Source organism: Phlebotomus argentipes, unplaced genomic scaffold (assembly GCF_947086385.1).
Source record: "Phlebotomus argentipes unplaced genomic scaffold, Phlebotomus argentipes genome assembly scaffold_18, whole genome shotgun sequence".
Lineage (NCBI taxonomy): Eukaryota > Metazoa > Arthropoda > Insecta > Diptera > Psychodidae > Phlebotomus > Phlebotomus argentipes.
In genome coordinates, this window is record NW_026776177.1 from 5,584,762 (window position 1) to 5,599,613 (window position 14,852).

General features: G+C 46.8%; 6 protein-coding genes across 8 annotated transcripts; 4 read left to right on the forward strand and 2 right to left on the reverse strand.

Moving 5' to 3' along the window:
- Positions 1-61: 61 nt before the first annotated feature.
- LOC132259863 (histone H3.3A) lies at positions 62-1,400 on the forward strand. Its single transcript, XM_059757664.1, has 3 exons — positions 62-182; positions 717-1,005; positions 1,078-1,400. The coding sequence occupies exons 2-3, from the start codon at positions 724-726 to the stop codon at positions 1,204-1,206; spliced, it is 411 nt and encodes a 136-aa protein (XP_059613647.1). The 5' UTR covers positions 62-182; positions 717-723; the 3' UTR covers positions 1,207-1,400.
- A 14-nt stretch (positions 1,401-1,414) lies between these two features.
- Positions 1,415-2,032, reverse strand: LOC132259862 (uncharacterized). The gene is made up of 2 exons (XM_059757663.1): positions 1,908-2,032; positions 1,415-1,855 (listed from the first exon to the last, which is right to left on the reverse strand). Exons 1-2 carry the CDS (start codon positions 1,940-1,942, stop codon positions 1,447-1,449), a joined length of 444 nt encoding a protein of 147 aa, XP_059613646.1. The 5' UTR covers positions 1,943-2,032; the 3' UTR covers positions 1,415-1,446.
- LOC132259864 (DNA polymerase epsilon subunit 4) lies at positions 2,010-2,539 on the forward strand. Its single transcript, XM_059757665.1, has one exon. It carries the CDS (start codon positions 2,121-2,123, stop codon positions 2,529-2,531), a length of 411 nt encoding a protein of 136 aa, XP_059613648.1. The 5' UTR covers positions 2,010-2,120; the 3' UTR covers positions 2,532-2,539.
- A 59-nt stretch (positions 2,540-2,598) lies between these two features.
- Positions 2,599-3,671, forward strand: LOC132259861 (corepressor interacting with RBPJ 1). Its single transcript, XM_059757662.1, has 2 exons — positions 2,599-2,789; positions 2,877-3,671. The coding sequence occupies exons 1-2, from the start codon at positions 2,718-2,720 to the stop codon at positions 3,669-3,671; spliced, it is 867 nt and encodes a 288-aa protein (XP_059613645.1). The 5' UTR covers positions 2,599-2,717.
- On the reverse strand, positions 3,669-5,728 carry LOC132259859 (COP9 signalosome complex subunit 1b). Of its 2 annotated transcripts, none has more exons than XM_059757658.1 (3): positions 5,502-5,728; positions 3,945-5,306; positions 3,669-3,873 (listed from the first exon to the last, which is right to left on the reverse strand). In XM_059757658.1, exons 1-3 carry the CDS (start codon positions 5,523-5,525, stop codon positions 3,751-3,753), a joined length of 1,509 nt encoding a protein of 502 aa, XP_059613641.1. In that variant the 5' UTR covers positions 5,526-5,728; the 3' UTR covers positions 3,669-3,750. The 2 variants fall into 2 exon arrangements, with proteins under 2 accessions (XP_059613641.1, XP_059613642.1); XM_059757659.1 differs by having other exon boundaries at positions 3,669-3,855; positions 5,502-5,724.
- Positions 5,729-6,310: 582 nt separating this feature from the next.
- LOC132259857 (transcription initiation factor TFIID subunit 4-like) lies at positions 6,311-14,580 on the forward strand. Of its 2 annotated transcripts, none has more exons than XM_059757654.1 (10): positions 6,311-7,195; positions 7,257-7,430; positions 8,578-8,844; positions 9,579-9,989; positions 10,063-10,182; positions 10,247-10,552; positions 11,415-12,053; positions 12,650-12,823; positions 12,896-13,021; positions 13,099-14,580. In XM_059757654.1, the coding sequence occupies exons 1-10, from the start codon at positions 6,539-6,541 to the stop codon at positions 13,249-13,251; spliced, it is 3,027 nt and encodes a 1,008-aa protein (XP_059613637.1). In that variant the 5' UTR covers positions 6,311-6,538; the 3' UTR covers positions 13,252-14,580. The 2 variants fall into 2 exon arrangements, with proteins under 2 accessions (XP_059613637.1, XP_059613638.1); XM_059757655.1 differs by having other exon boundaries at positions 8,578-8,763.
- Positions 14,581-14,852: the final 272 nt, after the last annotated feature.

Below are 14,852 nucleotides of genomic sequence, written 5' to 3' on the forward strand. Positions count from 1 at the left end.
GTGAAAATCCGTGAAAATTCACCCCGTTGAACCGGTTCGTTGTACGAACTTCAACCGCTTCGCCCGAAGATGGCCGACGAAGGCGCTGTCACGCTTCGTCCGCAGTTTTCTCGCGTCTTTCGTGTGAAATTGTTCGCATCTCGTGCAGTTGTGTTGATAGATCGTCGATAAATCAAAACAAGGTGGGTTTTTGTGCACATTTCATCACACTGCGTCCCCCCGGGGGCGCCAGCATCCCAGTGCGCGGGAAAAAGACAGTCGAGCACGTGATTTGGGGGGATTTCTGAGGGGATTTTCTCTCGAGACTCCGAGGGCAGTCAAAGGGACGCGTCGCAGCCATTTTTATCTAGCGGGCCCCCCACTTTTGGTCACAATTTCTTCGCTCGTCGCCTCGGAGAAAAGCTCCCAATCAGTGGCGAGATTGAATTTGTGGTTTTTGCGGGGAAATTTCCCGCATCGCTGAACTTCTCGTCATTCGCGGGCATTTCTGGGTGTTCCGCCTCGGGCTTTTTGGCCCTCCGGGGGAAGACTTCTTATTCCGGGGTTTGGGAAAGGCGCGGGAGAAAAGAGGCGCTGCTGGCGTCGGGCCTGCGCAGTTGCCAAAGTGTGCCCGAAGTCGACGCGAGTGGCAGCCGAACGGCGCGCTCGTGCTGTTGTTTTCCAAAGCCGCCCTTTCTGAACTGTCGTCGCCCTTTTTTTCGGTGGTGTTTTTCCAGGTAAGCCATGGCCCGTACCAAGCAGACCGCCCGTAAATCCACCGGAGGAAAGGCTCCGCGCAAGCAGCTGGCCACCAAGGCCGCCCGCAAGAGCGCCCCGTCCACTGGCGGCGTGAAGAAGCCCCATCGCTATCGTCCCGGAACTGTGGCGCTGCGTGAAATCCGTCGCTACCAGAAGTCCACCGAGTTGCTCATCCGCAAGCTGCCCTTCCAGCGTCTGGTGCGTGAGATTGCGCAGGACTTCAAGACCGATCTGCGCTTCCAGTCGGCCGCCATTGGCGCGCTTCAGGTTAGCTTTCTCTCCGTCCCAATTTCGCGCGCTCTTTTCTCACCTGTCTTTTGTCTCTTTGTCTTCCGACAGGAGGCCAGCGAGGCCTATCTTGTCGGCCTGTTTGAGGACACCAACTTGTGCGCCATCCACGCCAAGCGTGTCACCATCATGCCCAAGGATATCCAGCTGGCACGGCGAATCCGCGGCGAGCGCGCCTAAGCTTCTTCACACTCCATGAGTATCTTTTTCCACCATTTTTTCTATCTTTCGTCGTACAAGACATCGTGCGAGTGGCAGAAGTGCGCCGAAGAGCCTGCAGGCAGAGTCTTTTGGACGTTCCGGCGCGAAGCTCTCGCGTGTTCTTTCTGTGTTTAGTTGAATTCAGCGCAAATAAAAACATGTACTACACGATACACGGATGACTTTTAATGGCTAGGAAACTATATTATGGAGATTTGACTAAATTTTAGCGCCGAGTTCCCGGAGTCGCGCGTCGATGTCTTTCACGTCCAGACCGTTCTCGAGGTTGTATGTGCGCGAGATGCGCAGCTGAGTCTCCTCCAGGCCCTCGATGCGATCGTAGAGGGACTTCTGCAGCTCCAGATCGATGTCATTCTCCTCCCGGATGACGCAGAAGTACAGCATGAACACGACCAGGCTCGCCACGATGACGTACGGCTGATACCACACGCCCGCAGCCTTGGGCCCCGTCCTACTCTGCTCAGCCGCCCACAAACCCGCTTGGCTCTCTGTGTACTTCACCGCCATGTCCTCCTGCTGATCATGTTTGCTGGCCTTCTTCCTGGGCTTCTTGGTTTTCGTGGCTTCAGCGGAAAGCAATCGTCCGGGAACAATGTTGAAGGGTTTTCTACGAAATTCACACAATTACAACACATATAGAAGTGTAAAACACACAGTACCTGGTGGGAAGTATCCTACTCAATCGCAACAGCATCACTGGATTGCAAATTTACTAGGATTTTCTTGAAAAATACCGCATGAAATTCTTCACTGCAACATTTGAGGTTGGATTTTGTGGCGCTGTCAATGGATTGTCAAAGTGAGAGCGCCAAAATTGTTTTCCTCCTGAAAATTCACATTTTCTCCCCTTTCGCGTGGAAAATCGTGTAAAAATGGACAGTGAGGATGTTGATTTGCCCTCTGCACATGTGAATTACGACAATGTTGACGATTTGGATTATCCGGAATTGTATTTGGGTGACAAATTTGTTGAGCCATCAACAGAGGCAACAGAAGAAAACCCTCAAGATGCTGAAAATACGACATCCCAGTCGCAAAAACTGCGACTTCCCGTGAGCAAGATCAAGAATATGATGAAGCTGGACCAGGAGGCTGGGAAAGTGTCTCTCGAGGCGCTCGTCCTGGCCACAAAAGCCACGGAAATGTTTCTGGATGCCCTCGTGAAGGAAGCCTTTACGCACACAATGGCGGCGAAGAAGAAAACCTTGCAGAAGAATGACGTGGACATGGCGATATCATCTGTGGATGCGTTGTTTTTCCTCGAGGGCTGCTTCAAGACATGATTTTCCCCAAATAAAAATATTTTCATATCCTAACCTCACAGTTTGTTGGGTGAGAAAAACACAGCAGATGGCGTTGAAAGTCAGTGAAGTTTGACAGCTGAGAAGGGAAGAAATTTCATTGCGTGTTGTTTTGTAAGAAGAACAAGGATTTTTTCTAGGATAGCGGCGTGAAAAAGGGCAGAAAAGATGGGGAAAGGTTTTAATAACTACATGTGCAAGAAGTTCTTTCATCCAGCCTCGCGGGATAATCTCAAGAGGGTGAGTAATCGTGGTGTTCGCGTTGAGTGACTGTAGACAAAGCTTCCGGATGGTTCTTCTCACACGCATTTTCCTGTCGTTCCCCAGGTCTGGATGGCTGAGCAGCAGGCTGAGGCGTACAAGAAGAAGCAAGAGGAGCTGCGGGCGCAGTACGAGAAGGAGCAGGACTTGCATGAGAACAAGGCGATGCTGAGCAAGGAGAGCAAGGACAAACTGAGCATCAATTTCATGTACGAACCGCCGCCGGGTGTCCGGAAGGAGCGCGAGAAGGAGGACAACGAGCCGGAGTACAAGTTCGAGTGGCAGCGCAAGTACAATGCGCCGCGCGAGAGTTACTGCAAGGGCGACACGGAGATCCGGGATCAGCCGTTCGGCATCCAGGTGAGGAACGTGCGGTGCATCAAGTGCCACAAGTGGGGCCACATCAACACGGACAAGGAGTGCACCATGTACAGCATCTCCATGAGCGAGGCGCGGAAGCTCCACTCGGAGGCCGAGGCGCAGTCCATCATGGCCAAGGGCGTTCTGGAGGAGCAGATGAAGGAAGATGGCTTGGCGATGCGCAAGAGCGCCATGAGTCTGCAGAGCTTCCAGTCTGGCCGCCTGCATCAGCTCATCCCCAGCGACGATGAGGCCGATGAGTCGGTGAAGAAGCCCGAAATGGCATTTCTCAAGTCACTGTCCACGGAGCAGAAGCGCAAACTCCTGCGGAAGCTGGAGAAGATCGAGAAGAAGAGTCGCAAGAAGAAGAAATCCAAGTCCAAGAAGCACCGTCGAGACTCCAGCACCTGTGATGAGTCTGAGGAGGAGAAGAAGCGCTCAAGGAAGCATCGAAGACAGTCCAGAAGTCGCTCGCGAACGCCAAAAAGGCACAGGAAGTAATCTCTCTCTTCGTCCTCTTCTTTTTAATTCAATGTGCATCTTCTTCAGTGTCTCTCCTTGTCGCGCGCACGCAGGATGCTCAGTTGCGAAGTCCTCCGCCACTCACGGCATTCGTGGATGTGTTGCTGGATCCCGAAGCCACGCAAATCTCCGCAGTGTGGTTTCCACTATCACGGGGTTGATTCTGCGTCAGCACAAAATCCTACGTTATTTCGTGATTTTCTATCAAATAAAACAAAAAGCCCCCCCAAAAAAAAGAAAACTTTCGCTCACCTTCACGTGAATCTGAATCTTGAGCATCGCCGCCCGGAGGATCAGCATTCGCGTCCTCCTCTGATACTCCTTGCCCACATTGATTGCCTTCTCGAACGTGGAGCTGCGCTGATCCGCATCCTTGGCGTAAAGAATCTTGTTGTGCGAATCAATGCGCGCCTGAATCTGCCCGTCCAGGATCAGCTGCATCACCTCATTCTCCAGCGCCGCCACCGTGCGATTGAACGCCGTGGCCATCTTCCGCAGGTCGGCGGACAAGTACGGGCTGAAGTACTGGATCAGCGCCCTGTTGCGGATCTGCGTGTACAGGGCATTGATGTGGGGCGCAATGTACATGTCCAGCAGCAGATTGTCGCGTATCTCGTCCAGGAGGCGCAGACACGACGCATACTTGCTCTCGTAGAACTTGAAGATGATGTCGCGCAGCTGCGGCTCCAGCTCCAGGAACAGCTTGAACGACGACGACGAGATGACGTTCTTCTGCAGCTCCTGGCGATCGAAGGTGGCCAGGGCGCACAGGCCGCCGTACATGGCCACATTGCTGCTGGAGATCATCTCGGGGAAGTCGCAGTGGTCGAAGTTGGCCTGCAGGAAGTGCTTGGCGGCCGATTTGTACTTCTTCGTGGCCAACTCCGCCAGGCCGGCGGCGCACTTGAGGCGCGTCACGACGGCCTGGTTGGCATCCTTGGAGCAGCCCTCGGCGAAGTCGGGCGTGCTCTCGGCCTTGGACACGTAGCTGAGGACGTGCGACCAGTTCTGCAGGTAAATGGACACCTTGATCACATTGAGACACATGTTCACCACGTGCTTGCCGCTCGTGCAGTAGTCGCGGGCGCGTGAGTAGCACTTGAGGGCATTGGACAGATCGCCGCAGTTGAGATAGTGATCGCCCAGGTCGTCGTGGCCGCGCCTGATGCTCTCCTTGATCGAGTTGCTGCGATAGTTCTTCAGATCATTGTCCAGCTTCTCCAGCTTCAGCGCCGCCTTTTTGCTCTTCGTGTCCGCCCAGAGTGTGTCGAAGGTGGGTATGTCCTGACTGGGGGCGCCGGCCGCCGCGCCCTGCGCCGCCACGTCCGGCAGCGACGCCGCCAGATTCATGTCGGCCAGCTTCTTGTGCAGCAACTGATACAGACTCACGTTGTATGTGGTGGTGACGTAGCTGATGGCCATCTTGAGCGCCTCCAGGCGCAGCGACGGACAGTGGTCGGCGATGAACATGAGGCGGTAGGACTTGGCCAGGCCGGTGTAGGAGTTTGCGTACACCTCGAGATCCAGTGTCGGATTCTCCACCACGTAAGTGTCCTCTTCGTGATTTTCGTTGTCCACCGCCTCCACGTCCACCTGCATCGGCTCCACGGCGTTCTGCAAGCACACACATTAGTCACCCTGCACAGCCGCAAGATGCACCACCCCCAAATCACCCAAAAAGCAACCCCGAGACATCAATATAACCTCAATCCTGGGTGGAAAAGTACAAGCACTCTTCGCCAGTCAGTTGACAAACTCCCGCCATGCAAACACCGCGGACACACAGAAGGACACCCAGGGATCACGTACCTGCATAATAAGTGGCAGCGGCATTCTCTACTAGCTCCTATTGCTAAATTTTATTTTACCTACAAAAAAGTGTTATTTTTGTCAAGTCAACTGGCCCTCTGGCGGTTCAACATGCACTCAGGACGGATTTTCCACCACTCCATAAATTCACCACTCGCCGTGTTGCCCGATTGAAGACTGCGTTTTTCGTGTGTTTCACGAAGAAACATGTTTCACTGTTGTATGTGAAATGAAGCAAAAGCAGAGAACTGAAATATTCAACGTATTCAACAATATTATTATCGATTATCGGAAATAAGAAGAAAAAGCAGGATTTTCTATCTATCTATCTAAGAAGAATAAAACATAATTGGTAAGACCTGATGAATTGTATCTAAATTATGTCTAAGTTCATTAAATTCAAACAACGTAACAAAACAATAGAAACAAATAGAATTTGGGAATATTGTAAATAGTAGAATTAAGCGATAAAACACTTTAGATATTAAAAATGAAATAAACTTGTATATATATCTAAATATCCAACAATATTATTTAAGTTTTAATTTTGAACTTTAGAATTTCAAATTGTGAGAAATTGCAAATAAATAGACTTTATTAAACTGCAGACGCTCAAGTTTATTTATGCCTTAAAAACTCTTCGATGACTTGAGGAGAAGCTCAGCAGATCTGTTGAAATCTTTCATAAATTTCGCGGAGGAAAGTGTTTCGCGCAACTCCAGCGCGGCGTGAAACGCTGACGCAACATCGCAACTCACCTTTTCACCACGGGTGAGCTGTCAAGTGGCGTAGCGCGAGCGCCTCCAAGCGGAGCTAATGACGGCTTTTGATGATTTTTCCCCCAAATCTCGGTTGTTTTCCCATGAGTTTATCACACGAAAAGTGTCTTTAAGTTGGTGCATGTGGTGTGATAGTGGTGATGAGTGTCGCGGGTGCCGAGGGTTGATGGAATAAAGCGTGCGCGACGGTGGGAAAAGGTGTTTGAGCGAGCGGATAAAAAGCACAATGATCTACTACGTTTGCGTTCAGTTTACAAAATGGCGTCAGCAGTCAGCAGCACAGACGTTGAGCCATCAGCGGCCCTGAGCGACGTCCGGGAGGCGGCCTACCACTCGGAGTCGGGCCACGAGGTGTCCCTGGCGCAGGGGCAGGCGACCGGGGCGACGGTGAGCGGGCTGGTGTCGAACGGGGGCGCGGCGTTCAGTGAGGCTCCGCACAAGCTGCAACATGGACCCGTCGTGAGTGATAGCAGGAGTGCAAGTGTGTCGAACAACAATAACAATTACAAGCGCGCGAGCGAGGGGCCCCACGCGGCGCTAGAGGGCCCGGCTGTGTCGAATATGCCAAAGAATAGCAATGAGCCGGTGAAGCTAGTGTACCCACAAGCGGCGACAGTGGTCGGCGGCAGCGGCCACGGACAGACATCCGCCCCGACAGTGCTTAACATGAACAATCGTGTGACGTTCACGGGCCAGACTTTGCCGAACGGGACCATCAGTCTCTCGCCCATCACAACGCAGGCCACAATTATGCAGACGGCGGCCAACGCCAAGACGCCCCAGACATCGCAGAACCAATCTCAGCCCGCGCAGTCACAGCAGTCGACGATAGTGATTAAGAACCAAGTCAGCATGGCGCCGGGCATCACGTCCGCGCCACCCGGAATGGTCACAATGACCAAGACAATCAACCAGGTCGGTCCTAACCTCACTCACTCAGCCACTCCGGGGCGACCCACTCACGCTCTCTTTGCAGGCCACCACGCAGAACATCGTGGCGACGCCCGCGATGCTGCCCGCCAGCGTGCAGATAGTCAACATGCGGCCCGGCACGCCGTCGCAGGCGCAGCAGAAGTCCGTGGCGGCCGTCCAGCCCAGAGTCGTGCTGGGCGGCACGCAAATGCTGGGCGCCAGACCCACCAATTCAGCTGTAAGTTGTCCCCGGACGCCACTCTCTACCTGCTGGATTAACTCCAGGATTAAGTCACTCGGGGATAAAGTGCTTTTAGGGCCTAATATTCATCCATTCACTTCAGTTCATTCATTGTGAATGTCCTAAAGGAAGAGTTTACTCATTTATGGAGTGATTCTCACTCAAATTCAGGGCTTTAAGCGATTCAAGATTGTGTAAGAGAAGCGAAATGGGGAAATAATTTAGTAAATCCGTGATATTTTCATCATTTCGATTTTTCGCACTACTTTTTATGCATTCTTTTGAAACAGAAATGCAGAATTGTTGAACAAATCGTTAGATTTCAGCGATACAAATTGGTTTAACACTTGTGTTAAACCTAAAATGTATGAAAATAGTGAAATTTCTACCACTATCACCATTTTAAGCCTTACATTTGTGACTCAGAAAGGCAAAGACTGTTTTAAACTACTTTAAGACGTCTTAAACATTCACTTACGGTCATTTAGATATTAGATTAATGCTAGAGGATATTTAGACAGTTCTGTACACACTGCAAATGAGGTTTGAGACTTTTAAGAGGCTTTAGTCACGTCGTGAACGCAATCGTGATTTCACGTGCGTGAATTCACAGATATTTTGCCATAAGGACAGAATAAATTCATAACAAGAGAAATCACAGCCTGAAAAACTAATTATGGCCATAAATTGCCTAAGTATTCTCTCGGCTTAAGCCTATGTGTGTCAAGCTTCTTAGTTGGGAAACGTTTGAGTGTTTTAACAACCTTTAGACTAAGTTTAAATCACTCTTAGTAGGATTTAAGTCAGGCAATTTGTTCTGACAGGCTCAAAAATTGTCTCCAAATTATATTGTCATTTAAAACGGGTTTTCACTGAAACAGTCTGACGTTTCTTTTGGTATAAATACGGGATGTAAAAGGAAAATGAAAGACAGTCTGAGTTTGAAGATTGACTGAAAAAGTGTGCTGGCAAAAGTTAAAGCATTTCTACTTGAGAAATCGTCCTTTTTCCGTGTGTTCTTGGCAAAGATGAAGTTAATCAAGGGTTCAAGGGTGAGAAAAGGAGCTGAAATGTTGTCCTTCTTGAGCTACCAAAGAGGAAAGATTGACTCAAAGGCTAAAATCTATTTTTCTCTCGCTTCCAGATCACTCTGAGTGCCCTGCAGAACTTGAATGCTGGCCAATCGGGTCCGGCGCTGCTGCTGAAGACGGAAACTGGTCAGTATCAATTGTTGCGCGTGGGACCAGCGCCTGCGACTCCTGTGACGCCCAGCATGGGCGCCACGGCGGCGTCCGCCAATCAAACGATCCGCTTGCAAACCGTCCCGGCTGTAAGTAGATTCACTGGGCCACCATTGGCACTCAGAAAGACAATTGTAACACAACAACAGGTGAAACAGAAGCAGCAAAATGTAATTTTTCGACACTTTTTACTCCCTCAATTGTCTCTTTTCTATCATTATTATTTATTATTTGATATTTTCTCTCTATCGCGATGTTTATCGGTGTTATTTATCAATATTTTTCATTTAATTTGTCCTCTCAATGTTTTTTTATTCCGAGAATGTTGCTATAAATTATTGATTTTGTATCATTTTGCTGTTGAGAATGAATTTCCTTTCTTTTTTATATGTTCTCCGGCTTTAAATGTTTCATTCTGAAGGATTGTCAATTAATATGTGATAAAGATAAAATGCATGATTTGTAAATTTCTGCCTCAATTTTCACATTCAAGATTAAGTATTTTAGAAAGGAAATATTGTTGTTAAGAGCTGTTAGAAAAAGTGCTTCACATTTGATTTGTTAGCCTTTTTCGAGATGGAGGGAATTTTCCGTTTCTTGTTTCCCCTGTTGTGTTCTATTATCTTTTATTTATCGTACAATTTATATTCAATGTACATAAATGAACCTTCAATGGTTATAAATTATCTCTGAATGATTGTTTTTAAGTGAATATGCAAGGATGTTCTGTGAAAATGGAGCCTATTTTCAATGATCATCACTGTTTATTCGTGCTTTGCACGAATTTTTGTAGAAGAAATTTCCATATTATTTGAAGACTTTTTAAATGTTAGTTAAAAGTTGGAAGTAATTCCGATGATGACACTAATTTCTCTGGGGTTTTTCCTTCTTTCTTTCTGTGCAGCAAACATTGACAACAACAACGGCCAATATTGTGGTGAATACGACAGCGAGCACGGCAATGTCGGCGCAGCAGACGCAAATCCTGTCCACACAGACATCGCAAGTTCCTCCACCTGTTGCCTCCGTGGCGCCGGTTCCCGCGTTGGCCGCGCAGAATGCAACGGCGGCGGTGGTTGTGACGGCAAATGCGACACCGACAAATCAAAATTTGCACAATACCAAAGAGAAGTGCCGCAAATTCCTGGCCAATCTCCTCGAGTTGTCGAGTCGTGAGCCGAAGACGGTGGAGAGGAATGTGAGGACGCTGATACAGGAGTTGATTGATGCAAATGTGGAACCGGAGGAGTTTTGCGATCGCCTCGAGCGTCTGCTCAACGCTAGTCCACAGCCGTGTCTTATTGGATTCCTCAGGGTGAGTTTCAATCTTCTTCTTAGCTTCTGCATAAGACAGCAAATTGACGATTTGTGTGTTGTTGTTTTTGCAGAAAAGTCTGCCGCTCCTGAGGCAGTCGCTGGTGAAGAAGGAGCTGGTGATTGAGGGCATTAAGCCGCCACCGCACACAGTGGCATTTTCAGGGACAACAACGATTACTACAAATATTCCGGTGAGTTCTTCTATCCCACATTCCACAGGGATTTCTAATAAAATGCCGGGCATTCTTTACTCAGGCGACTGTGCGTCCCATCGGCCAGACGATCGCATCCGGCGTGACGACGCTGCCCACGCAGGTGAGAATGGTGACGCCGAGTGGGCCGCGGCCGATGCAGACGACCATCACGCGACATGCGGCTCCGGTGCGGATTCAGACGCCGATCAGCACCACGGGACCCAGACTCACGGGCGGCACAGTAGCGCAGATTCGTCCGGGAGCGAATGCCATTGTCCAGACAGCCGGCGCCATTCAGTCAACGCCACCGGCTCTGCATCCTGTGAGCTCAACGCCCACGCAGACGGTCTTCTCGCCAACGGGACAGGTGAGTTGTTTTTTTTTAAAGCCAAAGAGATGCCAAAGAGATTTCGAAAAGATGTTGCAAGATTACGATTCATAACAGTTACGAAAGTGAGGAATTTATCTCTTGCGAGACTTGAAATGTTTCAAATATTTCATGTTTGAAGAAAATTCACGTGTAAATCAAGAAAATAGACAATATTAATGGTTTTAATGTAGATAAACACATATTTTTTGGATTTCAATACACCAGATTGAGGTTATGTGTTTCTGGACATTCTTAACTTATTGGATTTCCAACTCATTTTCAAGTACATGAAAAGCTATGTTTTTATTCAATTTATTGTTCATATATTTCAAAGATATTTTCCTGGACATTCTGAACAGCAGAATTCTTCAAGAATCCCATCTTAAATGCACTTAATGTCAGGGAATGAAGCGGATGAAGATATCTTGTCATTGAGATTCACTGTTTTGCTCTTTTGAATTCATTTTTCGCGTTGAAAACATCCTTTGGTGATCGTCGAAAACTCTTTGAAGACGCTTGAAATTAGTTTCAAAATGGACTATAAGAGAAAAGTTGGGAAATTTTGCATTTACAACACCCTCAAAGAGAAAATCTCGCAAAAAAATGACTTTGACAGCTGAAATTCGTATTAAATAAACTCCCAACTTTGTCTTGCAACGCCTTTTCTTTCGTATTTCATTCGTACTTTACACTAGCGCCGCCGGGCGGCCGTCAATATAAGCTATGAAATCATAATCAAATTGCTAGCTTTTACGAATTGAAGAACGAAAGTCGTAATGTTGCAACGATTCAATAGTCAAACTGATCAAGAGATCGCGAAGAGGCAGGAATTGAAGTTTTTCTCTCTTTTCCATTCCAGATTCGAACACCAACGACGCTAACGCGTCCACAGTCAGCGGTGCACATTCGCACGACGACGCCTGTCGTGAGAACGCCGACGGCGACGAAGGGAGCGACGCAGATCAAGATCGGTGCTACGCAAATCAAGCAAATCACGCCAAGTGCCGGCAGTGGGATTGCCAATGCGACGCTGCTGAACAGCAACAGCAGCATTGGCGGTGTGATGCAGAAGGCGATGACTGTGAAATCCCAGACGGCGGCCCAGGCGCAGAAGAGCGCCGCGGCGGCGGCCAAGGACAAGGAGAAGAAGGCGGCCAACTTCTACCAACAATCCACACTGTCCATGTCGTCGTCGATGTACGGCGATGATGATATCAACGATGTGGCGGCGATGGGCGGTGTGAATCTGGCGGAGGAGACGCAGCGCATCCTGGGCTCCACGGAGCTCATCGGCACGCAGATCCGCTCGTGCAAGGACGAGGTGTTTCTGCATCTGCCCGCGCTGCAGAACGTCATGCGGGCGATTGTGGCGAAGCATGGCCTGGAGGAGCCCAGCAACGAGGTGGCGGTTCTCATATCGCACGCCACGCAGGAGCATCTCAAGAACATAGTCGAAAAGTTGGCTGTGATTGCCGAGCACAGAATTGACGTTATCAAGGTGAATTTCTTGTCTTATTAAGATTAGAGACATCGATATATCGTTCGCCATTTTGAATACCTCTAAAACATACTTTTCTCATTTTGCTCAGTCTCTTTGGCCTGTATCAGCCCCAAATTTTAGTATGTTACAGTTGGTCTTAAGATCTTTCCAACAAACCATCACTTAAAGACCTAGGTCCTTCCAGACTCTAGATTTCAAGGCCTAAATTTTGAAACTTTAAATGAGCATAACTCCGCTACTTATTAACCGATCGGAATAGTTTTGAGTTCATTGGAAATGTCTCTTGAAATGCCATCTTCCACTTAAGCATCATAATTTGATAGGACCACCGCTAGGAGCGCTAAAATCGCAGTAACAATTTTCTAAACTTTAAATCAATATAACTCAAAAACAAGACGATGCATTTTCTTCAAATTTCAGTATGTTGTAGCTGAGATAAAGACTTTTCTAACAAACTTACATTTATGAAGATTGAAATTATAGAACTGGAGTTATGGCGGTTTAAAGTTTTGATTTTCTATGTCCTGAATCTTTTCTTCAGGGTATTGTATGTAATTGGTAATTTAATACAAATTTTCTCTCTCTTTGATCAGCTCGATCCTCGGTATGAAGTGACGAAAGATGTGAGAGGCCAGATAAAATTCCTGGAGGAACTGGACAAGGCGGAGCAAAAGCGTCATGAAGAGCAAGAGCGTGAAATGTTGCTGAGAGCAGCGAAATCGAGATCGAAAACAGAAGATCCAGAGCAGGCGAAATTGAAGGCAAAGGTAAGTTGTTTTTGAGAAAATTTCTTCTGTGAAAAATGTCTGTAATAAATTTGTCTGTTTTATGCTCTTCAGGCGAAAGAGATGCAGAGAGCGGAAATGGAAGAATTGCGACAGCGAGACGCAAATTTGACGGCTCTTCAGGCGATCGGACCAAGGAAAAAGCCTCGTCTTGACGGGGAAATTTCATCAACGGCAGTGGTGAGTTGCAAATGCTTTTCATGGGCCTTTTGACAATGGAAATGATGTGTTCTTGTGTGTCTCTTTTCTTTTTCAAGGCGGGTGCTTCTGGCGTTGGCGCTACTGGTTTAGCTGCAACACCCCTTCGTCCGCGCATTAAGCGTGTCAACATGCGCGACATGCTGTTCTATCTGGAGCAGGAGAGAGACACGTGTAGGAGTACAATGCTTTACAAAGCTTACCTCAAGTGATGGACACTTTGGACCACAAATCTCAGATGTTTCGGTGCAATGGAAGGAGGAAGAAGAAATGGTGATGAGAATCGTCACAACACGCGCACAAACGGATAGAATTGACGCTGATGATGTTGGATTATGGTGTTAAAATTGTGCGGAATTTTGCGAAAAAGGGGAGGAACTTCTTATTCTGCCCTTTCTTGTGTTTCGTCAAATGAAAGAAGAGAAAGAAGAGAAAAGAAAGCGGTGGACATTAACTGCAATTCACGTTGTGAAGTGATGATGTGTTTCTTTGTCTGTTGTGTTTGTGTGTTGTGCGACAGGACGAGAGAGAACAGAAGGAAAAGAAGGAGTGAAAAGGAAGAAGAAGAAGAAAAATCTCTGAGAAATTGTATGAGAGTTGAGAAAAATCACGTTGATTTTCCACTTTAGTTGTCCAAAAAAAAAAGGAGAAGAAAGAGAAGAAGATAAGAAAACATGTTTTAAGCTTTATTTTAAAAGACAAGCTGATACAAATATATTCTGTTTATACTGTTTTTATGGCTAAAGGAAAAAAAATGGGATCTTGAGACTCTTGGACATTATTTTTTTTGATCAGATAATTGTTTTTCTTTAAGAATTGATGTGTAATATTAATGGAAATTTAGATGGAAAGGAAATTACTTTATCAAAAATTTGAGGTTTCACACTTCCCAAGAATTGTTTTCAACCGTCAAGCAGATTTGAATGTCAAGAGAAACCTTAAAAATAAAAATACAGTGAAAATTCAGATGAAATTCTAAAGTTTGTCGTGCTGTGATTCATCAAAAAGGAGACGAGGAAGAGAAAAAGTGGTTAAAAGGACGATTGAAGGAGTTGTTTTTAAACAAATATTTAACCACACACAAATCATCCCATTTATGAGTGCGCGCAATTGAGTGGATTTTCTTTTTCTTTCTTCAACAACAACAACAACAACAAGAAAAAAGGTGTTTTCAGTTCAAAACAACACCGAACAGTGATGGGGAAAATATACAAGGAAAAAGGACTACACAAAGAGGAAGGAAAAAAACCTTAATTGCTTGATTTTTAAATGATAAAGAGAGAAACTAAGTCGAATAAATTTAGTTGCGTTAGATGTTTTAGCATTGGACACACGCAACTGCGCTGTTGCAGAAGCACGAAGACATGCGTCAAGTGTGCGGAAGGGATCACGATGTACCATAGAAAGAGAGAGAGAGAGAGAGAGAGTGGAGAAAGTGACATTATTGTGGAATAGGAAGGAAAATGGGAGTGAGATAGGCGATTAAAGTCCCCAATTAAGTAGCTTAAATTGATTGAGAATACAAAAAGAAAGGAGGAAAATATTGAAAGAGGAGAAAATATTGTTCTTATGGATGCGAAGACAGTGGTAACAACTTATTGTATAAATTAGTGAATAGGCAGATGTAAATATAGTAATTAAACAAGGAGGAAAAAATGATGATCGAGGGCGTAAATTATGAAAGAAAGGAAAGAAAGTGAGAGAGAAAAGTTGGTTTGTGAAACCAATAAATTCTTATTTTCTCAAATTTAATAGGATTTTTGATGGATAATTATAGTTTCTCAATTTTTCTTTTTATTTTCTGTCAACAAGA